General features: G+C 46.0%; 1 protein-coding gene across 1 annotated transcript in view; it reads left to right on the top strand.

Moving 5' to 3' along the window:
* Positions 1–22,404, top strand: part of LOC144143027 (uncharacterized) — a 38,580-nt gene extending 16,176 nt beyond the window's left edge. The window contains exons 4-7 of the mRNA XM_077674848.1: positions 2,321–2,341; positions 9,301–9,387; positions 20,995–21,105; positions 22,277–22,404. Of these exons, the coding sequence (XP_077530974.1) occupies positions 2,321–2,341; positions 9,301–9,387; positions 20,995–21,105; positions 22,277–22,404 (347 nt within the window). The remainder of the gene's footprint in view (positions 1–2,320; positions 2,342–9,300; positions 9,388–20,994; positions 21,106–22,276) is intronic.
* Positions 22,405–26,206: the final 3,802 nt, after the last annotated feature.

Here is a 26,206-nt window from a genome sequence, read left to right as displayed (position 1 = left end):
TATTTTTGTGCGAAACAAACACCTCCTGGAAACACGTACCTAAATTTCTATTAAAGAAGCATTAAAAACAGCCGCAGTATAATAGTATAAATAGACGCAGAATAGCAATACATCAGCAGCAACAAGGACAAAAAACAATAAATACACACTACAACTGCATGGAATTATAATTGTTAAACAAAAAAAAAACAAAAGTTATTCAACGCAGCGCGCAATAGCTGCACGATTTTGTTTCAATCTGTTTCTAAGGCGATATGTGTTGACAAAGACAACATAGTGTCAAAAGAAAACAAAGAAACGCAACTATGTACGCAGAAATGAGATCAACAAAAATAAGAATCTATGAATAGAAGTTACCGCTACACTACATTAAACAAGTTTAAAATGTAACAATAAACAAAATAACTCTGTTAGTGACTGCAGTGCGCAAGAGCTCTAAGAATTTCTTGGCATCTTTTTTCTCGAATATCCGTTAGCAAACTTATTCTACTCAACAACAGTGCGCCGGATGATTGCTTGTGCGAAACGAACTGAATGACACAGTAAGCGCTTAACATTGTTTGGGCGATAATGTCATGAAAGACAAAAGGGGGTGCTAAAAACTCTCATGACGTGTTGGGTAATTGTAAAGCTCGTGAAAAAGTCATAAACGCGCCTATTTCTCTCGAAGGGCCAAATCCGACAGCTAAGCGCGCTTTTTCAGGATGGTGGCGCTAGAAAAGAAGAATGACTTGAGTGAATGAAACGAGCGGCACAGTTTTGCCAGCATTCAATATGTGATACGATGTAGGCTTGATGAAGGTCCGAAATGCGCTGCAATACTCTATTTTAGGACGAAATAAAATGATAAGAGCAATATTTTTTAGCTGTGAGGGAGCAAATTACGTTTTAGCAACCATAATGTACCGTTAGCGGATGCAAAATTAAGTTTGTTGTGATGCTGCCATGTTCGATCCCCTTGCATGTGAAGGCCGAGGTACTTGTGAGAAGATGTAAACTGAAGTTTCTCATTATTCAAATTGTAATAAGTGAGAGTACGGGAAGTAGCGTTAGGGACATCAGCAAAATTGAATACGAGAGATGTTTTGTTGAGATCAGAACGAAAGGTTAAACTGTCAGAATAGCAGGAAACATTACAATATATTACGCAGTCGTCTGTAAACACTCGAACTTCGGAAGATACAGAATTGGGTAAATCAATAATATAAATAAGGAAGCGTACGTGGCCAAGAACGCTTCTGAAACCAATTAAAAAACGCCGGGCGGGTGACAGAACCGAGCTATTAACCATTCTTCCCAACGGGTAAGAGGAAACAATAGAAGCGAACCGGCCTATTACCTATATGAGCCCCTCAGTAGACATTGTAGTTGCATTATCTTCATCGTCACTGCAGTGCCCCTCCCAATAATCTCTTGGTACCTATCATTATTATTATCTACGAAGTTTGTCACGAACGAGGCTGAAGCACGCCGACTGAATAAATCAGGCATCCATTCCAGGAAGACGTCTGTGGCCGTCTCTCCTGCTTTGTATGCGCTCTACATCCGAGCGCAATAGAAGCCACGTTTTGGCGACAGATAGAATTAAACCTTGACCCATACCTCTGTAAATATAAGCTAAGGTACTCTGCAAAATGTCACTCAGTATCTTAGACCGGTGCAGCGATCATAAACTATACCTTATCACCTGGGATTGCAAAAGCAGTTGCCGTGCAGACACCACACCGGAGAAAGTATTTGAGCAATAGGAGGCAGACGTGGCCAGTCCGATGTTGGAACACCACCTCCATTGGTCAGCTTGTATCGCGAGAACAGCAAACTGAGTGGTGTCCAGGTGTAGGGACCTCATTCATTGACGACAGCTGTCCGGTGTTTCAACAAAAATTATAAATTTATTCAAACCCAAACATTACCGATAAGAAATAAAAGCAGGTCAAAGAGGTTATTCGGGTCATTCGATAAATACTGACATAAACAGAAGTGTATAAAAGGCAGTCCTTCAAAAAACTCTTTCAGGCTACTTATGCTTCCACTTTAAGAGCACAAACAGCCATTAAACGGAAGAGTTTCAAGTAGTGGTTGGCTTTTTCTGCAGGCATAATTCTACCCTCGCATAACCAGTGATTTAACATTTTCGTCTTTATTTGCAGTGGGAACTAATGTTCCCGTTTAGGGAAGTGTAACGGTAATTATTTGTATTTTTAGCTGCGATTATGAGCGATTACCTCTATCGGAATATCGGCGTTAAGTATTGTGTTTTGCATTCGAGCACATTTCAACGTTCTAATGGCCGGTTTTTTATCTTTCTTGCTGCCCACAGAGTGGATGGGGGAGGCCCCAAGTAAGTGAAATTCTCCTCTTGTGTGTTATTTGTTAAGGTAGAAGCGATGACCTTCGTTCATACCTTTCCCCCTCACTTTTTTAGATTTTACCAAGTTTACGCTTGGTGGAGAAAAATACAATATTTCTTTTAGAATACCTGAGTACATGCAGCGGGAAGTGTGAAGTGGCACTTTGTTATATCTGCCCCAGCTAAGGTAGTAAAGCTGTGTACCTCTAACCCCCAATGGTTTCATATCCGTGGGCAAAAACGTCAAGGCCTAAGACACCGAGCGAAAGCATCAGGCTAAGCAGTCATACAACATCGTGCTCAGAATTCGCTTAGGAAAACCACAAAACAAGCATTAAAACCGTATTATGGATGATAAGAAGCCTGTGAACAGTGTGACCCCCACCGTGTATTCCTGGTAAAGATTTAGTTTGCAGAAAGGTGTACTAAAGGGCTTGTTGATGTATTGTAGCGTTTAAAAACAGCGCAGAAGACGAAACTAAGGATGTAACAGAACCGCGCCTGTGTCGTCTGTTTTTTTTCCTTAGTCCCACCCGCCGCAGTGGCTCAGTGGCTAAGGCGTTGCGCTGCTGAGCACGAGGTCGCAGGCTCGATTCCCGGCTACGACAGCCGCTTTTCTGATGGAGGCGAAAAGCAAAAACGCCCGTGTGTGCGAGATTTCGGCGCACGTTAAAGATCCCCAGGTGGTCGAAATTAATCTGGATCCTCCTTCACTACGGCGAGCCTCATCGCCTGCGTTGCTTGGGCGCGTTAAACCATTCCATAAATTAATCCTTAGACGCTTCTTCCGCGCTGTTTGTAAATGGTAATATATTTGCAGGTTATGCTCGACAGATAGGCAGGACTAGTGCAACCGAATAGAGCAGTTATTGCCCAAGACGTCGCGCGCATGCGTCAGTCTGGGCTGGACCCAGCATTGCCACCCGAGAAGCCTAGCGTTGTGTCAGAAAATAAGCTATCAGAGGTACCGCCACTGAGGCACGCAGGTCAGCAAGGGCGGCCATTTTGGCGTTTATCAGTGTTGCGATATTTGCGCATCTATGGCCTTTTGTACACATCTGCTGATGAAATGCTGTTACACATGTTATGTTTGATTCGCATTCGCAACGACGTCAGTCGCGCGCAGCCGGTGAGCAGGGAGCACAAGCCAAGCTTACCAGAGTTGGCCGACTAAAACGCATAAACAACAAAAGGGCGGCGCACATGAACCGTCGCAGTGTGAACAAATGTCACGTAATGCGAACTGACCAATGATCAAAGCAGCGCCACGGAACAATACTAGAAAAATCTTGATTCATCTCTACTAATGTTAAACCTGGGTAGAGGTGAAGCAAGCAGTATATAAGAGATCACGCTGCTTCGTTTTATGGCTGCCCTCAGTACAAAGCCATTTCGCAACTTTTTAGGGATGAGCTCCTAATCGGATCAAGACTGCGTTTTAAGATATTACCTCCAAATCCGAAAACAGTCAACCATGCGCTAGTTGCCTCTCCACGAGCTACAGAGAAGAGCCAAGCTTCACAAAACAAAAGCTACAAGTTTGCACTGCAGAACTCACACCTCCGGCGTTCTGAGAGTCAGAAGTCCTCCCGAAGCTCAGTGCTACCACAGGAAACGGTGAAAGTGCTCCCACCACCAGCCAGATCCCCAAGCCTTCCGGCTGGTGGTTTTTGCGTAAGTCGGTGTATACTTGCATCAACGCCTTTTCTATAGATAAATGGAACTTGGTAATTCTCTTTGCCACCGTTCAAGCCATCCTGTGAGCAGTACCAGAGGCTACCAACCTATCCGAGGTAAAAGTAGATCTTGCCATGGAACATCTGGTGTGTCCGCTACGTGCCCCTGTACCTCATTATAGTGACTTTGAATAACTGGTACAATAACGCCACTATGTTTCAGTGGGTTGAAAGCAGTTTGCGAACAAAATGAAAAGATTTTCGAAAATTAGCTACTCAATTCAATTTCCGCATTTTTTGTATTCAGGAGCCTGCCGTACCGGACATCTTTCCATTAGAAAGTCATGCTATTTAGAAATCTTCGCGACCTGGAGGAGCGAGCAGAGGAATGTTATACTGTCACGTAGCCAAAAACGACGCAGCTGTCTTGAAGAAAAAACAAGTTTATTGGAGGGAATTGCTGTTCCCCTAACAACTCAAAGAATACACAGACGGCGAAACAGCAGTGAACAAAGTCCCGTGCGCAGACTGGTGTAGGCGAATATAATACCACGGAGTCTGCTCTGCAGGCTTTAATCTTTCGGCTCGTGTGTTTCTCGATCCGTAATTTACATCCAAAACATTGTACATCAAAGAGGATTATTCTAGGCTACTGACGTTAGGGCGACACGCTCTCCGTATCAAAATGAGATAACCCATGCGGCATAAAAATGAAGAATGGAACACGTGCTTTGCATGGGACATAGGTAACACAACCGGGCGTGGCCGGGCAGTAAAAACAAAACATGAACAAACAAATCCAATGCATGGTTCGCGGAAATATGTTCGAAAGGACTACCCATCTTTTGTGCTTGAGGGCACCAACTGAGATGTTCGCAAGTATGTTGCCTGCAAGGCATATTTCGATAGCATCTCTATCATGATTATGCGTGTATACCTCGAGGGTACCTGCCGTATTACTGTGAACATATTGGCTCGGATATTTCAGTTACAGACGACTAATGTAATAATATGGGGAGATTTTAATTTATTGATTATAGGGTTTAACGCGCCGACGCAACGCAGGTGATGAGGCGCGCCGTAGTGGAGGGCTCCGGATTAATTTTGACCACCTGAGGATCTTTAACGTGCGCCGAAATCTCGTACACACGGGAGTTTTCGCTTTTCGACTCTGTCAGAAAAGCGGCTAGCGCGGCCGGGAATCGAACCCGCAACCTCGTGCTCAGCAGCGCAACGCCTTAGCCACTGAGCCACCGCGGTGGGTTATGAGGAAATTTTAACACTCACAACCTAATGTGGGGAAGTGATCATTGCGATGTCCGCGATATGTCATTGAGTGTGCTGTTGACAGATGTAATTTGGCAGCCCGAAATGACGGATCCATGACATTCATTCGTGGTTTTCGATACTCGAACTCTAGGGATACAACTTTGCGTTCTGAGGACATCTTTAACAGAATGAGCTGGGCAATAGATGTGGAAACACGGGAAAGTGATCACCTTCCTATTCTTGTTTAGCATTCCCAGCCGTGCCCTACGGGCGCTCAAGCGGTATACTCACGAAATGGTAGTGTTTTGGTCGTTACATCACAGCGAATCTTGGTGCAACTGTACACATTCAAAATTTCACCCAATTATAACATATGACCACGTGGATGTGCATCTGTGCAGTCACCATTCCAGATCATCGCGCTGCTACTGATAGCAAATATGAGCGCCTGCGTGCTCTTAGAAGGCTCGCGGAGCGATATTATCGCCGAAGTGGAAGCGTCGAGGCATACAATCAGAGCAAAAACTTCATTACCTTACACGGCGCCACCTTCTGGGGCCAGAAAGAAAATGCTGGCACGATTTCTTCCGCTCGTTATCAACAATGGCCACTGTCACAAAATGTGATCAGTTATAAGGTCATTTTGCGGGTCAGTAGCGCAAAGCTACCCTTTCAGAGCTCTTGCTGTTGCCCGTGGGGAGCGGGGTAGAACTTTATCTGACAAATGTGGTACGATAGGAATTCAACCAGGTGTCGAGACAAATTGCGTGGAATATACAGCCTCAGCCAAGTTGGCGAACCCCAAAGTGAAACAAACGCTTCCACTCCATCATCCGCAACTTGACTCTGCGTTCACTATCAGTGAATTACAAAGTGCACTCGCATCCTTCCGTACAAAACTGGCTCCCGGCATGTATGACGTCACGTATGCCACGCTTAATAATCTTGGTCCAACGAGTACTTCCACCGTGCTAGTTTCATTCAACACTTTGTGGATTCAGGAAGCTGTTCGGGTATCTTAGAAGAGAGCGCGTCTCAACGCAATGCTTAAGTCCGGCAAGACACCACTGTCACTCGAATCTTTTCGTCCAGCAAGCCTGAAAAGCTGTGTGTGCAAGGTTATAGAGAAAACAATTGCGGCAAGGATCCAATGGTGGTGTGATGGGACGCAAGTGTTCCCTGAATGCATGTCGTGATTTGGAAGGAAGCGTTCTTCAATAGATGCAGTACTTGACATTGTGATATGGGTAGCGCATGAGCGCAATCGTGGCAGTGTCACAATTGCGGTTTTCTTGGACATAAAACGTGCGTTTGACACGTCTAGTCACATTGATATCCTGCAGAGTATATTGGAAATTGTCAGACAAGGACGAGTACTGCGATAGATACACGAATCCCTTACAAACCGAAGTGTTTTTGTGGAGACGTCTGATGGTCGTAGTTCCGAGCCCATTCCTTCACATGACGTCCCACAGGGTAGTATCCTCAGTTTTTCATATTTCATTGCGTCATGGCGAACTTGCCACGCAGTGCTTGCAGCATTGCTATTACGCCGACGATGTCTGCATATCGGCGTCGGGTCCCAATGCTCTCGTACTTCAGAGCACCTTACAAGGAGGGTTATCTAGCGCGCAAAACATCCTAAAAGAGTGCGGGATGACGTTATCATATGCGAAAAAAGCTGTGTAGCCTTTCACAAAAAAGCACCTAAAACCTAAGCACCTTTAGGTCTCTTCGTCGAAGGTCAACCAATCGCTTCCTGGGCACTACACTCCATCGGCAACTGTCGGAGCCTTCACACATCAACGAGCTTAAAGAAAGTGTCAATAAAATATGAATGTTCTTCGTACGCTTACAAGAATATCGTGGGTGGATGTACATCCTCCCTTCAACGTGTTCACTCTCAACTAGACAACTAGAAAAAATTGCGTATTCAGCGCCGATGCGGCATGGGCTCTCCTACACCACTAAGGAAAGACTGAAAGAATTGCTGAAGCTCGTGAACTTCCCTTACCAGTGATGACAACTGCAGAAACGTGTCGGCCTTTTTTTTCGAATATGAACCCAGCATGTTCGTCATCATCTCAACCAAGGTTTTTTTTAGAAAGGAAGGGTTGTATTATGCCGATGACGCTTGCATGCAATAACAGCATTCACCTATGCACGAGGTTTGGCCAGGTGACCCTGCGTATCTTCCGCGGTTTCTTTTAGGTCCCATTTTTGAGTTTTCTGTGCAGGGTGTATTTCGAAAAGAGGATTTACCTGCAGTCTCCGCGCACCAACTGGCTCTGTCAAATATACGTGCACTACCCTGGCTTCACTCATGTCTGCACAGATGTGTCTTGCCTAGTAAAGTCCAATACGTCTGTGTTTGTTATACCGACATTGCATTAGGAACACAAAATTATGCCGTCCTATGTCAACTTTATGCCGTCCTTTATGCCCTCCTTCGTCAACTACGATGGACCTTTACGCTCTTCTGGTGGAATTGCGATTCATCTGCATTGTGGCAGTTTCTCAAAACTGGTTGGCCGCTTCCGACTCCCAAGCAGCGCTGGCCTCTGAGGTGCAGGATATTGGTTTTCAATGGTTTCTTGCCCACTGCAACGTTCCCGAAAGCGCAGTGGCAGATGTGGCAGCTCACGAAGCACATCAAATTACAACCACAGACAACTTTCAACTGTACATTCCAAAATTACATTTAACAAGAGCGTGTGACAGCCTTTCACACACGACGTGGTTTGACGACGTGGTCACAAAGCAGCCTGCTCTTTGAGGTTGATGGTATGTTGCTGTTCAAACTTCCAACACCCACATCCAGGGGCTCCGAGACGCTACTGGCACTGCGAACATAAAACATTCTCCGCACAAAATTGCGAAAGATCAAAGCGCATGCTGTTTATGTGGTCATCGTGATGAAACTATTGCTAACGTCAATTTAGAATGTCCATGTCATGACGCTGCGAGGCCGTGTTTTAAAAGTGTGCTCCTGATTTTATAAAATAGGCCGTTTAACCTTGCAAAAGTTCTAAGACCTTGGTTAGCACCTAGTCAGCGACGGCGTTCGTTTTTGCCCTTAAACTGTTTCTACAGGCTTCAATATATAGGCTTCAAATTATGCCTCTACGCTTGACCTTAACGCCGCTTACAGTCTACAAACACTACTAGCTACCATGACGTTTTATAGTTGGTGACTGAAGCTTCTTTCCCTCCTCCATCTGTATTGTAGCCTCTCTTCTCTTGTGTGTACTTTGTAGTTGGAATCCATTTCTGATTTGTGTTATTTATACAAACGCGCCCTCACCCGTTTCTTCCTGTTATCATTGGAACGTACATGCACCCACTTGCTTCAAGGGACAAATTGGTGGTCAGAAGGCAAAAGGTTTGGGTGTGTTGGTACATAGTCACGCAGAAAACAAGTGCAGTAAAAAACCACATAGGACGAGGCGTAGACAGCACAAGCGCTAACTTTCAACAGAACGTTCATTGTAGAACCAGCGCATATAAACACGTCCGGCTAGCATGAAGAGAGGAGGAAGGAAAGGGAAACGTCAAAATGATGGGCGAAACAAGAAAAACAGTAACGTACCGCCTACGACAAGAACTCCAGCTCAAGTTTCGGTAAGGCTACAGACGGCCTGCTGACGCATTGATCACCACACCGTGCAATCGCTGCCGCTTCCGCAAGCACTGCAGGTTCTTTTTTACCGCACTTGTTTTCTGTGTGACTAATTGGTGGGTTCAGTGTGTTGTGTGCGCTTTTCTGGAGTTTCTTCTCATCTCTTAGGACTGTTAATATCTCAGTAAACTTCCGAAATACTTTATCAGAAGCGTTTAGCTTTGCAGAAATGTGCAATGACTATCGGCGGGTTGCAATGTCTTCATAAGAGCAATTACCGTACATGAAAAGGAATAGCCGGTGCTCATATATGGCGTCAACTTTTCCTATCTATTTTCATGTTCTCAACAAGAAAGGAAAATTAATTTGCACAATTTCTTTTGCAGATCGCTGGCTAGATTATTGGACGGTTGTTTTGCGCTACGCGTCTGATAATCACGTGTGCGGGCTTCTCCGGTTTAATCCCAGGAAAGGTAAAACATTTATTCATCATGACATTCTGTTATAATACTGCCACAGAAATCAATCCAATGTATTTGCCGTTTTAATTACGGTATTTTAATGGTATTAACCAAATTTTATTTCGCCTATCTTTTTAAATAGATTGGAAGGGTCAGCATGGCGTCCCTTGTGTACCTCTAGATTGCATATTACTCCTTTAAATTGTACCTTCATGCATTTGTAACTTCATGCACAACTACTTAGGGAAATTACAGTTACGTGCACAGAGTGACCACCAGCCACAACAGCAGCAGCCTGGTTCGGTCCACTGCAGGATGAAGGTCTCTCCAACAGATATCCAGCCACGTCTATCGAGTGCTAGCACTCGAGTGCTACCTTTCCCCAAAATTTTTTTAGCTCATCCCTCCATGGGTCCTTGGAGTACTCCCATTGCGTTTTCGGTCTATTGTCAACGCACTCCGGTAAACGGGTGATTCCCCTATTGTTCCTCATTCGCGTGATATGACTCGCCCACGGCCGTTTATTCGCCTAATATGAACGTCAATGTCTTCCAAACCAGTCTGTTCCCTTATCAATGCAGTTGTTTTCCAAACCTTAAGCATGACCCTTAGCCTTCTTATTTCTATAGCTCGTTGGGCTGACGAAGGTTTCTTTCAAGTCGATTAGTGAGACTCCAAGTTTCTGCAACCCGACGTCATTACTGGAAGAACCCATTCGTTATGTACAACCATTTTGCGTGACGGAGGGAGCTTACAGTGCAGAATATGAGAATACCTTGCAAAAGCAGTCCACTCTTCTGGCACTTTCGTTTTCAAGATTGGTATTGGTTGGCCTGAAATGTGGCTCAGACCGAGAAGAAGAATGCAAAATTTCTATCGCTTACTGACCATGTTCACTGAAACATCGTCAGCCGTTTGAGCCTAAGCGGAAGTATAACGTACTTGAACCTGAAACGTTCGAGTGGCTGGGCGGTTCATACAGAGCAAGATTTTTCGCAAACGCAAGGAAAGTCGTGTAGGCTATTGAGGCAGCCTTGGCTTTCTCTGAGCGGGAAAACCAGGACTGCGTCAACAGCCAGCCAGTGTAGAGTACTGGTCTAAAGCCCCCACCCGGACGGACGTGAGTCCTTTTTCTGCCTTAAACAAATTTTATTCTCTGTATTTCTCCTTGTATCCCGATTTTGTGAAAAAAGTATTCTACAAAGTTGATACACGGGCTTATTGGGGACTAATCATTAGTTTTGCCCAACGTCGATGAGTTGTTAAAAAGAACCTCCCCATTTATTTAAAGGCTTCCCTTGTAATAGCACACTTTCTATCCTTCTCAGCAACAATATCAGAGAAAGCAATAAAAAATAGGCGAATCTGTGGCCCAGTGTTATTGAGATAATAAGGCTTCGTGTTCTCTTTGTATGGAACGACCTAGGGTGCACGGACCTCCAAACCGCAAAAGGTTATGATAACAAGTTCCAGTCACGCTTGTGTCGAATCAGCTGCTCATCACTTGCTCACTGTCACCGCTTGCTACGCAGGTGATACCATCATTGATTGATTGTGGGGTTTAACGCGCCGACGCAACGCAGGCGATGAGGCGCGCCGTAGTGGAGGGCTCCGGATTAATTTTGACCACCTGGGGATCTTTATCGTGCGCCGAAATCTCGTACACACGGGCGTTTTTGCTTTTCGCCTCCATCAGAAAAGCGGCCGCCGCGGCCGGGAATCGAACCCGCGACCTCGTGCTCAGCAGCGCAACGCCTTAGCCACTGAGCCACCGCGGCGGGTAGGTGATGCCATCACCTGACTCAGCGCCCCAACACAAATTATGAGAACAGCCGTCTACACCTTTTTATCTGATTAGCGCCGTAGCGATTTCAACGAGATCCCTATTCGTGTGCCCACATTATGGAGAAGCTTACAGTACACTGACCTCGTCACTCAAAAGAAGCAGGTGGCGTAGAGTTGAGTTTTTTTTTTCTATGAATTCGTTCATTGTGTTCAACCCCTGAACTGGTCCCGACTTTATCTGGATTGATACATATAAAACGCCTTCAAATGAATAAGTGAACATTTCAAAGCATAAAATTCCAGTATGAATACAGAAATTAAATGTTGGACTTTTCATTCAGCAGAGATTGTGGGCGGAGAGAGATTTTGAACGATCTACCTTTATACCGCGAAAAACGAGTGAAGAAGCCGTAGAAGTGCCGAATGATGCCGAGCGGCGGCCGCTTGACCATCTGCTTCGAACAAATAAATGCCTGTTCCGCGGAGATCGACGCCGTTGGAAGCGCCGTCGGGAGAGAAGGTGGAAAAGGCGATACAACGCCGGCGAGGGAAGCGGCAAGACCTACCTACTATGATGTGGTAGCGACGGCTGCGGTCAACCACTGTTTTCAACTTTCGCTGTGGGCTACGGGCGTGAGCGTGTTTTTCCCGGGTAGCGCGGCATTTTTTAAAGACGATAGTCCTTCTTGGGCTACTTAAACCCAGAAAGTTTGGTCTATCTGTATGTCTGTAACTTGATTCAGCCACCTGGCCAAAATAAAATGTCTCCTCCCCAATAGTCTTACATACTCACAGCCAAATGTAAACGTCTAAGCCCGGTTTATATGTTCATACTTGTCAACTTTGTTGAACGAGAACAAGACAATCCGCAAATATAAGACAGGAAATTTGAACACAAGGGATATTTACAGTGTTCCTTTATTAAAAAAATCCTGGATTCTTGGTTTTTCGATAGCAAACGATATTCTAAATCTACTGTAAAACAACGCGTACCGCCTGCTGTTGCCCGCGCCACCTCCTGGCGGCATATGAGAAATCACGCGGCAACAGCAAAGAAATGTTCCAATAGCTAGGTTTCACGTTCTGCTTGGAACGCACATGGAGCACGGCAACGCGGTTTTATAAACCTTGAAGTCGGCGCCTCGATTCACGCGCGTCTCCGCCGTACTGCGGCGCTGGCGTCGAGGAATGCCGCGTGTAGCAGTGGAACGCGGTAAATTCAAATCGCCTTGAGCAAACCTTTAGTATGTTTACCTTGGAATGAGTGCGACAGAACAGGAACAGCATGAGAGGTGAGCGGGAAAGCGAAGGGGGCCATTTCCTTGGCAAAGGTCTACAAAGACTATCGTCTTTTGACGACATTTGCAACGAAAGGAGCAGATACGCGGCCAATTTTTTTTTTCTCCCACACGTCAAAGAGGGACTGGAATAATCGTCTGCGGCACGATATTTCTCACGAGCAGACATCGGGCAACCGAGCGCATGGTGTGAATCAGAGTTACTGGATATAGGAGTTGCGAAACTCCCCATAGGCCCCATGTATCAAAAAGTGGCCCTGAGATTGGTCCACTGCTTTGGATCTTGTTTTACAGTGGCGCCATCTTTTGGTGACAAAATAAACTATACAACTTGCTTCGCCGCTCGACGACCTGGGCGAAAAATGGTATTTGAGTGCTTACGTAAATTTGTTATGCCAAAGGAGCCCAATGTGTTGAACTATGCAAGCATTTTATATACATACGGAGCAAAAGTAGTAAACAGAAATGCGACCATGGGGTCAACCGTAGCTTACTCACTGTCGTCTGCTGCGCGTCCTCTTCGGTCTTCTGGCCACAAAAAAATAAATAAGTAGCTTCGACGGCTTTATGCCACCTGAAACTGATTATTTAGAGCCGCTTGATCGGCTACTGGATTATTTTTGGCATACAATGAGCTGTAGGCCAAAGGATAACTCCGAATCCGGTACTTCAGTTCGGACCTATGTTGTGCCGGAGTGCCCGCACAAGCGCGAATTGGTCGAGGCAGATGCGCGGTCGCAGAAACAATCACCACCTAAAAACCGGAGTTAAGATAGCAATGCACAACTTAAGGAAGCACAAAAATAAACAATTATGCACTTTAAAACAAAATTTAACCTTAAATTGTCAGTTTGAATAATTATTTTGTTTTTTTGGATAGTGCATGCGGCGGACGCAGTGGCGCCACGGTACGCAAGATCCAAAGTAGGGGGGGTCCAGGCGCGGGCCGTTTTTTGATGCGGAGTTTCGCAACTGCTTACATCGAAGAGCTCTGGGTGTGAATGTGTGATCGTCTGCAATGTCCGCTGCCGCCACAGTGGCTACGAAAAAAGGCAGCACGAAAAAGGCCGAACAAATATATCTTTTTATAAAATCATGACCATGAACTCAAAAACCACAAATAGGCGTTCACAATAGAACTTCTATGTGATAAAAAACAATACAGAACAGCAAAACTTTAACAGCCTGCAAAAATTGTGCCCCTGAGCATTATATAAAATCGCCTTTTCAAAGACAAGCTGTGCAGACTTCGCGTCTTTACTCGAGTCCCTTCAAAAGTGGTGGTTGCGAAGCTTGATTGTTTTGGTTTGTAATTTGTTTGCGCATTCTGCTTGAGCAATAGGGATCTTTTACATGGAATAGCATGCGTGATATAAACACGCGGCTATATCATACAGCGCGATTGTTTACAGCTGCAGCCCTCGGTAAGCGGGCTGCCGGCTAGGCAGCGGGTTGTTGCGATCGTGTCCCCGTTCCGGGCGGCGTGAGCCGCTGGAGTGCTCATTGCGTCCGTGTCTATGACAATGAACGTGAAGCCAATTCGCAACAAATTCAGGGTGGGAAAAAAAGCACGAGTCGTGGTGCGACAACGTAAGACAACGTGGGTGCTTTTTGCGTCAGCGTCACCCAACTAGGTTTTTCGGGCCCACGCTTCGTAGCAGACGATCTTTATTTATGACTGTTTACGCGGCCGGGCGACGGAGGCCCGGCCGCGTGAATTAGCCTATCAAGAATGGCGGATCATTGTTACATTCTTGTGAAACGGCCCAAATACGCCGCCTGATGGTCAGCATTTCTTGAATTTATGCAACCATGGTTCCAAATAAACGCTTTCCCAACACCGGCGACGGCAGCAAGCAGATTTGTGGCATATTCCCCGCTTTTTCCAAGGGGCCTCTCTCGTGTTCGTCTAAGTACCGGTCTTGTTCGAAAACCTATTAAGTCCGTGAATAAGACTAGACTGTGAATAAGACTGCCAGTAACACGTTTGTTCGGGCAAGCGGGCCCTGCATTTCGGAAGAACTCCAAAGAATTGACGCCCCCAATCTTGGTCTACATTCAGAAATAAGCAATACATCTTTGTGTTTGCACTCTCCTTGCACAAGAAAAAAAACATATTACTCCAAGACAACAATACCTCCTGCGGGATTATGTGGAACGCAGCAGATTTCAAACAAGTGCTGCAGTCTTCATGATAATGGTGGCTGGAAATTTTTAAGTTTGCCTGTGAAGAAAGCATTCAAGAAATTCCAAAACTGGCATGGCGGTTCTACTGCACATTCTCTTAAAATGGCTGTGGCTTAGCACAGCTAACCTTGGACATGCAAAGACGAAGCTTGGTTTAGTCTGGTTGAGTCATGGTTTCGCTTGGTTTACCTTTGATGTAGCTGTATTGCCGACCACGGCTCAAAGCCGTTGCAACGCTCACAGAAGGAGTCCCGGTGAACGCGGCGTACATTCCGCTACGTTCCTCGTCACCAGGTGCGATACGAGTCCCGTAGCCCGAGATGACCCAGCGGCGCATGCGTGGGAGGCTGCGAGGCTACTCGCCTGCCAATCAGCTGACCTGCCACAACCGGGGCGGCGGCCGCCGCTTATGCTGAGCCGAGTGACTGAAAACGGGGCCGTGTGCACAGCGCCGAAACCGGGCCCGGCGAATCACGCGATGCGCTTCCAGGGGTGTGTCGCCATGGGTGTGTCTCCGGTCAAAAGGTGCCCTAGCGCATCCGCGGCAAAACAGCTGGCTGAAAGTACTACAGCTTTGCTTTAAAAATGAACTAAAGGCCACCTCCACTGAAAATTTCATATCTTAAAAACCTTGTTTCCGTATAGTCCGTCTTAAAACGCTTAAGTTACCAATTTCAACAGATGACGTAAGACAATGCAAGGCGCTAACTAGAAAAAGCGATTTCGACACGGAAATTGAGATGAACAGGGCATTACGGCCTGGCTAAAGTCACGTTGCAGCAGGCGAGTAAGGGGCCGCCATGCCGGCTGGCCAGCCGAGGCAAACATGCTCGCAATAACTCTCCCTTACTGCAACCCTGAAGAAGCCTGCCCAGCTGAGCTCGACTGGTTCTACTGGCTGGCCGGAGGAACAAGCACCCTGCCGGCCCCAAAATCAGTTCCGCTTCATGGCTGTTCGCGGAATGCGCCGGCTAGTGCTGCGTTGTCTGCGACGGAGCTATTTTAAACACTTCTAGCTTAATAACAACGCATTTCATGGACTAATTTGACGGGCTACCAGTCATGTCCCAGTTGTCTTTGCGGTACATAGTGCAAGTTCAAAGTAAATTTCGCCTGGTGCATTTGGAGTGCAGTTGATTTTAAGGGGAGAGCCTTACATTACTCATTGGAAGGCGACCTTGAGTGGCTCCTGTGTCGACGATAACGTTATAAAAACAAAAGAAGACACTAGCAAAGTAAATCATGACAGCCGTTTAGGAAAGACGATTGATGATTACTAATGCTAATGATGATTGCGTAGCTATTGATGGCAGTACGTACTAGGGTAAATTATGAAAGAAATGGGGTGTAGTATTATACATTACCCTAGATTGGGGTGGATTATTGGCTGATTAGTGATTGCAATTATAGTTCATTAAGGCTGGGTTAAGGTTCACTATAAAAGAATGGAGTGAATTACGATGACTTCAATGGAATAATGTGTATTACGATATTTTCATGTCGGAATTACGTATATTGACGTTGGATAGGGTAGGTAAGATGAGGTAAGTTGTTTTCAGATGCGTTACTGATTAATTAGTGAAAGTTGTAATGAATACTAATTTGTAACTACTGGAGGAAACCATAGCACGCCAGTGGAATAAGATCAATTAGGATTATTAAGAACTCTAACCAAGTGTGACAGCTGTGTTGACGGGTGGAAGTATATGGTTTATCACAGATATAGCGAATTGGGATATATCGTATTGTTGCTTATATCGAACAGTCCAAGCATGCCCTTGCAAATCCGATGCAAAAGAATAGTGCTGTTCTAAGCGTGTATCGAACTCACCTTCACCGTCACATTCGTTATCTCGAATGCCACGCCGCAAGTGCCCCTGCAAGTACGCTTCTCAGGATGCAATGGTGGGCGATAATCATGATTATGATGATTATTTTCTTGCGCGTCGTGTTGCTTTGGGGGCCGGCAGCACCTGCTAGACCTGCTCTATGACCTTGCGTAGGCAACGTGAACGCAAGGTGTGGTGGTGTTGGTGATTTATTAGGGAAGAAGGGAAGAGAAAAGAACTGCGGATATTGTTGAACTCAACGGGGACTTCACCCTCATACAACCCAACGTGTGATTGCATGCGAAATGGAGGGGGAGGAGAAACTGGCGGGAGGAGTGCTAACGCAGCGGCGGCTCTGCAGGAATGGAAACCGGTGCAGCTTGATGCTTGTTTGTTTTGTTCGCGTCGGCTCGTTCGGAGCAACGGTCGCTAAACACATGGAGGAATTGAAATTTACTTTATTAAACGGGCTCATGAACTGAAACCCTTCCCGTTCCACCGGGGTATAACGGGTAAATTAAGTACATTGAAAATGGATGTTTGGATTTAAAATAAAAAATGTAAAAAAGTAATTGATAAGATAATTACGCAGAAAATAACTCACTACAGAACAATAATAAATACAAAAGATCTAAAAGCTATTTTCGCGTTATTTGCCGCTGCCTTTGTTCCTGAGTGTGAGCGAAATTGTGACAAAATATTTGAGGGGATAGTATTGTTGAATATTAGCGTTAATTAGTATTGTAATTTCTTCTAAAATTTTTAATGTTTTTGTATGTTTTATTAGCTCTGGTTTCCTCTTACGAGATGATTTCTATGGATATCTAGAAGTTCTTCTCTGTGTTTGTTATTGGGCCGTCCTGTAAATAGTGGTCAAAACTCTCTGCTGGTAGGTTACATTTGCATATGTTATTATTAGTAATGGCGAACCTATGAAAATAAAACGTAAATCTTCTGTGTCCGGTGATAAACTGTAACGTGTAGTAGTTGTTGGGAAAGTGGTCCGGAATTCTGTGAATATTCTTTATCCATTGGAATGTGTAGCTTTCATTTCCTTCTTGTTGCCACTCAACATTCCAATGTTTTCTTAGATTAATATTGAGCTGTTTTTTGATAAATTGTAGTGAAATAGGGCAGTCATTATACGGGTGGAGGCCAGTGAAGAAATGTCTTTGGTTGCTTAAAGTATTCTAAATTTAAAATTCCGCACCGCACGTTTAAGCATGACACTGCAAGCTACCTAACATGTCCGGCAGGCAGCGCAGCCCGACTGGTCCGGAGCGTATCGTTTGCGTGTTCCTTCACCAGGTTTAGCACACCTGCTTCGTTGCGGCTCCAGGCAAAAGTTGTTCGGACACACAACGCGACGGAATTTGGTGCGTGGACCGTAAATTAGAGAGCTTTCAGCATTCGCATGCGCCATTCCGGTTGCCGTAATAGAACGCAAGTTCTTCACTTTAGGTGACGACATGATGGCTGTAGTAGACCGATGTGTCAATGAGCGGCGGAAGGAGCATTGCGCGTTAGTTAGTTCTCAAGGAGCAGGACACCTTGCCTTTCACTGTCGACAGTGCAAGTGTCAACCATTATTTGATAGTGTAACGATTCTTGAAAAAGGCAGGACTAGAATGAGAGTGAAATACTGCAGGCGTTCTTCATAAGACAACAGCAGGAAGGCAACTGCATTAGCGCACCGTCTATCACCCTGAGCGATATAGAAATCAAACCTGAGTAGAGTTGTTACGAAAGCAGAGGTAGTTAAGTAACAGTAGCATTTTCATTCGCGTACGTGTTGGCGCATGCGTTGACTCGGTTGTTCACAGAACTGTCGGTTTCTTCTATTAAATTTCAGTTGCTAGTCCAGCAGTGTGTTGTCTCGTCTCTCCTCGTGTTTGTGTCTTTTTCGCTGGTTTCCGTTCGGTCGATATGTAACAACTGGCCCAGCAAGCTGCACTTCTGTAGTGGACCGCAACGATGCGAAGATCCAAGCGGGGCTGGCCGTTACCAAAAACAGCGGGCCTTACAAGCGGCCTTCATGGCTTTAGCCGAGCTTGCGTCATCATTTAGAGGAAATTGTGGTCGTGGTGGCGCAGTGGACGGCGCCGAGCTTTCTCATTTGAATGGCGTTAATACGCTTGAAGAAGGTTTCGTGAACTTCATGACACAGAAGATAAGGAAGCAAAGTCGACTTTTACGGCGGATCAGTATATGTGTAACAACCCCCCCCCCCTTGCTTCATTTTCATTCGAGTGAAGCAGATGTACTCGGCGCCGCTGCGGCACTCCTCCTCGCCACCGCCGACACCTCTTTCACAAGTGGTAATCACCTCCCCACCACTCATGCCTTCACAAGCTGCGCGATCGGCAGATGACGGTGGTAGCGCCCTTATCAGGCGTCATTAGAGCAACTTGTCCGCTTTGAATGCCGACGTGAGGCGCTCTTCTATTTTCAGCGTTAAAGGCTTTTAGATGCGACGCTGAGAGCATCTCTTGTCGGCGGCCCTGTCCTTCCTGCGTGCGTCCGTTGTTGTACGCAGCCTTTCCAGTCTCCCCCTCTCCTCTCCGATAGCGAACACTCTCTCGCGAGGGGCACTGGATTGGATTCGATTGGATTGGCTTGGGGTGGCTTGGCTTGGCTTGACTTGGATTGGATTGGATTAAAGTGGATTGTGTTGGATTGTGTTGCGTCATAGCCGCGGCAGACGCACTGGCACCGGCGCGTGCCCACGTGAGAGCGAGCACTCTCTCAACATCTGCGGGTGTGCGGCCCAGCGCGCTCTCACTCCGCCGGTGGGCGGCGCTGCGCGCGGTGTTGCGCATGTGTAGTACTCTCTCTCTCCGCGGTCTCCGCTCCTTCGGGCGCGCTGCGCATATAACCGGTGTGCCGCTCTCCGGCGGCCTTTCGGTCGACGGTTGCTCTCCGCTTGCGCTTGAACCCCCTCAGCGTCGCATCACAACAGGGCTCCCGCGAGGGGAGGTGGGCGTAATTTTTGTGCGACACTTTCTACCGTGTATTTCTGGGCCTAAACATGCCCCCATCACCCGTTGCTGGTCGATGCGAGCACGGGCTGGGGCTGGGAGCAGGTCGGCGTGCGTGAACAGCTAGTATTCACGCCGATACCGATGACATGCGCGTTGTGCTGGTGGAAAATTTAAATGTGGAAGTCTCGCGGCTCAGTGCGACATGTCGACTGTCCTCAGTGGTCTAGCGGTTTGCGTTTGGGTTGGCGTGTCACACAGATAGTGAGATGCCTACGACACCGGACGGAAATGGACAGCCACGTGTTCGTACACTACTATAAAGCGCGAGTCCATCTATGTTTTAACTGCCTCTGGATAGACGCGTGTCATTCGCTCAGAGGAAGAACAGCGGAAATCGAAAGAGCGTCTGCCGGACAGGAAGACCGAATGGTTGCAAAAAATATAGAAAGTATTGCAGAAAAATTTATAGCGCATGCGAACGAGGGCAAGAAGAGAGAGACACCACAAGGCGCTATTTTCAACTCTGAAGTTGAAAGTAGCGCTCCGTTGTGTCTCGCCCGTCTTGCCCTTGTGTGCATGCGCTATGACGTTTCCTGCAATTTCAACACCAACGTGCCCAGGAATCCGTACTCGTGAACAGACGGCCGCTGCCATTCCCGTTTACACTGCAATTTCCAGCTCACCGATTATCTGGGAATCTCTTCCGAATGAACAGGAACGTCGGCGTGAGACAACATTTCGTGTTCAGCTTGAACACTTTCACAATGACAATTGTGGCGGTGCCTTTCACTTCTCAGCACGTGCACATAACTGTTAGCTGTTTATCAGGAATGAGCTGGGAGTGGAAGGAAGGGAGCGGGCGTGCACGCGCAGATACAGGTTTCATGCCCTTACTAATTACATACCCGTTGTGCTGGCAAGACGTTTAAACGCGTACGTCCACCGCCCCAATGCGAACTTTCCGTGTCCTCAGTGGTCGATCGGGTTGGGTTGATCTGTTACGCCGACAGTAAGATGCTTATGACGCGGGAGGGACACAAACAGCTCTATGGTTGTCCACATGAATAAATATGGAGCCCTCCAAAGATTTATTGGGCTAAGTGCTAATTGCTTAATCGCAAATTACAAACAATGTGTTCGGTTTCGTGCATTTCGTGTATTGCGTCCAGCTTCGCAGGTCATCCTCTTTTACCAAGTGGAAGGGCACTAATTTGTTTGTTTAAACAAAGTGCGGTGGTCGACGCGCTCTGTTTCGTATTTTTCTTGCTTTGAGGAATAAATCAGGGAGCTACTGCTTGCGGCAATCTCCGAAAGCTGGCAGTGATGTTCGGAGTTTACTGGTGGCTGCAGGTGGGAATGTTTTATACTTTTGAATTACCGATATATTGCAATGTTTCGCGAAACCGTTGAGCTCGATATATCCGGGATCGACTCATGAGGTTCCTGTCACAACTCTACCAAACGTTTCGACTTCCAATTCCGTAAGTCTTACTTCAATGCCGCGAGAAATTTGTATCCCAATTTTTCTTCGTTTTGCAGATAAATTTCCGAATAAACGACGTTGGTGGGAACTATGGATGAAGGACACTAATGAAACGGAATACCCTTACGGAGCCTGCGTGAGGGAATTTATGACCCGTACCCGATACGGTACTGATAACCGACTCGACCAGGGTTGGTGCAAAGGAAGAAATTAAAACTCGTTGAAAGGGACTGGACTAACGGTAAAATGGCGTTTATTTCAAAAGTCAAACTTGCCCGGATAGGGCTAACACAAAGCTGTATTATAAAGTTATAAAACGTTTATTACGTATTGACCAGTATAGTGGGGACGGGTTTACGGAGGGAAAGATTGAGATGTTTCATAGGCGAATCACACCTTTTTTGTGCTGAACTGGGATGTGGCGGACCATTCGTCGTACTACATCATTAGCCTACTTGTGTTCACTCAAGCATGGATGGCGCTCTCATAGGATGGCAACCAGTGGGCCATGCAGTTATGACGTACCCCATATGAGATCCTGCTTTGGGTGGCCGTTACCATAGACACCAGCCTTACCACGGCCTGATGTCAGTGTCAGTCGACGCCTTACAACATGTGCTTTCTGCTGACCCTAGGATCTTCGTGCTACGACTACTTTCTGTGGAGAAAGCGGCCGCGACATTATATGGGCTAACTGGTGAGGCTAGGCCTAACACCGCTACTTCACATATCGACATACCGCACTGTCCTCTGCGCATGTGCTCATGCTAATCACCCCGGAGCGATCGCCGTCGCAAGCGCCCAGCAGGACATCCCTTATCAGCCAAGCACAGCCGTGAGACGATCACTTCACCTGACTCTCAGGTAACCACACCCTCACAGAAAGACGTTCTTATGTGTTGCAACCAGCCCCGCGGCTGGGCCGCGCCCGGAAATACCCGAACAGAGTGGCCAGGGCAAAAGAGAGCGTTTATTGTCTGGCTTGTGGATCTATAATAACGAAAGGTAAGGGAGGGGAAGAGGAAAATAAGATTGAAGGCGCGCGCATGCGTAGACTAGAAGCGCTTGTTTAGCGGTGGCCAACACTTCGTTGCATTCCTCCTTCCTTAGAATCCTTAACGCTCCACTGGCTTCTTGATACGTGTGGAATGTCGCCGCTCTGGAGGTGGGTGGTCCAGAAGACCGGGGGCAGTAGCCGTTGGAGCTTCGCGGTCTTGTATTGGGTGTCCGCGCTTATATTGGGGCTAGCGGGATCCTCTGAAGTCGAGGGTTCTTCGATGCTTCTCCGCCTGAGCTGGTCCATGTGGCGGTGAACGAGCCTGTTCTCCGTGTCGACAGACACGTGCGATGCGGGCACCCGGGTTGACCGGGTCTTCCCAGGTGTCCATTTATCACCGCGGCCGGAATTACGAAGGTACACAGGATATACGGGTGCAAAGTTCCACCCGGCGCTGTCGGCAGAGTAGGCATTTCCTGTTGATCGGTTCCTGGGAGGAAAACACATGTCTTGCCGGGTGCGGAGCCTGTAACCCAAATGGTGAGCGTCCTGGCGGGAGCGCCGTGTTTCTATAGCCGTACAGGGTTCTAGCCAGTATCTTTGACAAGTCTGCGCCCCACACTTTTTTACTCCGTCTTTGATGGTTCGCACGGCACGTTCGGCCAGTCCATTACTCTGTGGATGGTAGGGGGGCGCCCGCACGTGAACCACCCCGTTTTGTTGCAAGAACTCATTGAACTCCCACCCGGTGAATGGCGTGCCATTATCAGACACTGTTGTGTGTGGCAGACCGAATCTAATGAACAGCATTCGCAGGGCATGAACTGTGCTGCGCGAGGTTGCGTTAGCCAGGGGAATGGCCTCAATCCATTTACTGTGGGAGTCCACGACGACAAGAAGCATCGTGTTTTGTATTGGTCCCGCGAAGTCGACATGCAGTCGCGACCATCTTTCCTGTGCCTCTGGGCAGCGGATGGGTGCTTGCGCGGGTGGCATGGGAAACGCCTGTATCCAATTCTGACACGCAGCGGCTAAGCGCTCAATATCGTAGTCCAAGCCAGGCCACCAAATTTTGACCGTGCAACTGCTTTCATTGCAGAAACTCCTTGACGGGCTCTATGTAATAACTTCAGTAGCTTCTTCCTGGTTTCCACCGGAACCACAATACGATGGCCCCAGTACAGCAAGTTATACTGCACGGACAGCTCGTGCCGCCTTTTGTGGTACTCCCGCATCTCTGTGCCTTCCTCAGCAGTGCGTTGCGGCCAACCATGGATGACGCACCTGCACACACTTGACAGTACGCCGTCTGACTGCGTGAGGGCTTGAAGCTCTTCCACTGGCACCGCAGGCTCGTCCCACTGGTGCACGACGAGGAGGTACAAAAAGTGCAAAAAATTTCAGAACATGCCTTGTTGACGTTTCGGGAAAGAATAGAGTTAGTGGAGGTATGAATTGTTGTCTTGTAATGATGCAAACAGTTCCTACAAAATATTTCTCGCCATTTTCAGCTCTATTCATGAGTCTTGCTTTCCTTATATGCATTTTAAAAGACGGAAAAACATACAAAAACCATGCGATAGCCTAGACTTTATGAAAAAAATACAAAAAAAACAAGCTCTACAGGCAACTAATTAAAAGCAAAGACCCAGACCTATTTCGAGATTTCAAAAAAATTCGTAACTGTCTCGACAAAGGACTTAAAGAAGTGAGGTGTGACTATTACTCTAACAATTTCAACCTGCTGACGGGCGCACCAACTTTATCTGGAAAAGATTAAACTCCATCTTAAAACATAACATTCCACCTGATAAAGTGAGCAAAATAATTGTGAACAAAGTACAGCTGACAGGGAAGTCTATGGCAGACGCGTTTAATCAATACTTTGTAGGTGTTTCACACCCTGCTACTGTGCAGAATGACGTTGAAAATATTGCGCATAACAGCAGCTCTATATTCCTGAAACCAGTTAATAATGCTAAAGTAGTTAATATAATTAATAAATTAAAAACCAGTACGGCTAAAGACATCGATGGCTTCCAAATTAAACCCCTAAAGTACACCTCCGGTTTGCTCACACCTATACTTACCCCCATTTTTAACCTGTGTTTGTGCCAGGCTGTTTTCCCTTGTAAAATGCAAGTAGCACGTGTAACAGCCTTACACAAAAAAGGAAACAAAAACGACGTGGCAAATTACCGTCCCCTGTCTATACTGCCGGTCATGTCAAAAGTGCTAGAAAAAGTTATTTTACATCGTCTTGCAGATTTTGAAGAGAAACACACTCTCTTAAACTGCTCACAGTTTGCCTTCCGCAAAGGCCTTACTACGGAGTTCGCATTTCTAAAACAAAAAGAGCCTATTTCGGCAGCGCTTGAAGAAGGAGAGTTGGTTCTTGGGCTGTTTATTGATTACTCTAAGGCTTTCGATCACATAAGTCACCAAATTCTAATTCAAAAGCTTGACCGTTATTGTTTTCGAGGGAATGCCGCGCACCTAACTACGTCTTATCTGTAATACCGCAAACAAATAGTTCATATCGCCGACTGTTTTTCCGATCTTACTGCCTTTATCTTCTGGTGTACCACAGGGGAGCATCTTGGGACCATTTATTTTTAATATCTATATTAATGACGTGGTCAGCATAAGCCCTAGCGCTGAATTTATTATTATAATGCTGATGACACCAGCATATTTTTACGAGGAAATTTAGCGGACGAATTAGATGGCGAAGCTAATTTTCTATTGGGAAATCTAAATAGCTTGACTGAGAAAAACCACCTTAAAATAAACACGAGCAAACCCAAATCTGTAATATTCAGAAGCAAACATAAGAAGATAACATTAACGCAACAAATACTGCTAAATTCAACCCCGGTTGATATTGTACCCCACATGAAAACGCTAGAAGTGGTCTTCCAGGAACACCTACCGTGGAATGAGCACATCGACGCAATATCAAATAACTTATCTCGAATAGTTGCGCTGGTCTACCGGAATCGCCTGATCCTTCCGAGATATAGTATAATGATATTAATGTACAACTCGTTATTTTACTCAAGAATAAACTATTGCCATTTAGTTTGGGCATCCACTAGTCAAGAAAACATACCAAAATTTTATTCTCTGCAAAAAAAGTATGTACGTGCTATAGAGAACGTGCCTTCACATTATCACACCTACCCGTGTTTGAAAAGTACAATGTAATGACTTTTGAGAAGATGTACAACTTTAGATTAACGAAAGATTTTTTATGTTTTATGTCTGAGTGCTTTTTGTTACTAGCATGATAACGCCCATGCTTGTTTTATTGGTGCCGCCTTCCAGGCGTCGCAAAGCGCTGTCTGAAAGCGTTGAGTCATTGTCCAGCTCTGACCGCGTGTATTCCTTTCCGTGAGTGTTCCATTTTTATGTATAATTTGAGCTGTTGCTCGCTACAGCCCCGAGAAATATTGTTTCAACTTGATAACCTGCTTTCGAGTGAAACTTTTTGTCCTTCCACCCTGTAACGGCCCACTTCTGGGCTAACAGTATTAATAAATGAATGAATGAATGAATGAAAGCCTATAAACAAGAAATAAAGAGGAAACATGTATACTTTACTGAACTTGCCAACCTTAAAAGCAATTCTCAGCCTTATAAAACGCAAAACTGTGAAATTTGGAACGTTAACACTTGTAGAACCACATATGGACGACATATGCTAGAAAACAGGCTCCCGAGGCTACTCAATGCTTTACACGATCTTAACTTTCCGCTGCAAAGCAACAATTTCAAGGCAATACGTACCTTTCTTGCAGATAATTACATTGACACAATATAATAGCTCACGCATACCTATTTGTGTCAGCTATAGGGAATATGTCGGTGTACTCTAGGCATGGCGATTTATAACTAGCTGATATTTCCTTTCGGTTGTGTATTGAATGATTTGTGTAATTCTATATGTATAGTGTACTCTATATATATTATAGAGTAATATCAATCTTTATGCATGTATTATGAAGGTAGTCTATATGTATTGAGTAATTTAGCACATCCGTCGGTGTACATTTTCTTTTGTATATGGTTTGTACGCAAGGCATGAATATTTATATTGGGCTCGTATTTTCCTTCGGGTCCTGTATTGAGTGATGTATCTGGTTAGTACACATTTTGTTTTCTTCTTTTCCTTCTCTTGTTGTTATTGTTGTTGTTGTTGTTGACGTCTGTTTTTTTTTACATTCTTTCAATGGCGCAAGGGATGCCACATTTCTACGCGGCTTATAATT

This window comes from Haemaphysalis longicornis, unplaced genomic scaffold (assembly GCF_048455015.1).
Source record: "Haemaphysalis longicornis isolate Haplotype H1 unplaced genomic scaffold, Haemaphysalis longicornis Haplotype H1 scaffold_6, whole genome shotgun sequence".
Taxonomy (NCBI): Eukaryota; Metazoa; Arthropoda; class Arachnida; order Ixodida; family Ixodidae; genus Haemaphysalis; species Haemaphysalis longicornis.
The sequence above is the reverse complement of the archived record's forward strand: the minus strand, read 5'-3'. Positions and strand labels throughout refer to the sequence as shown.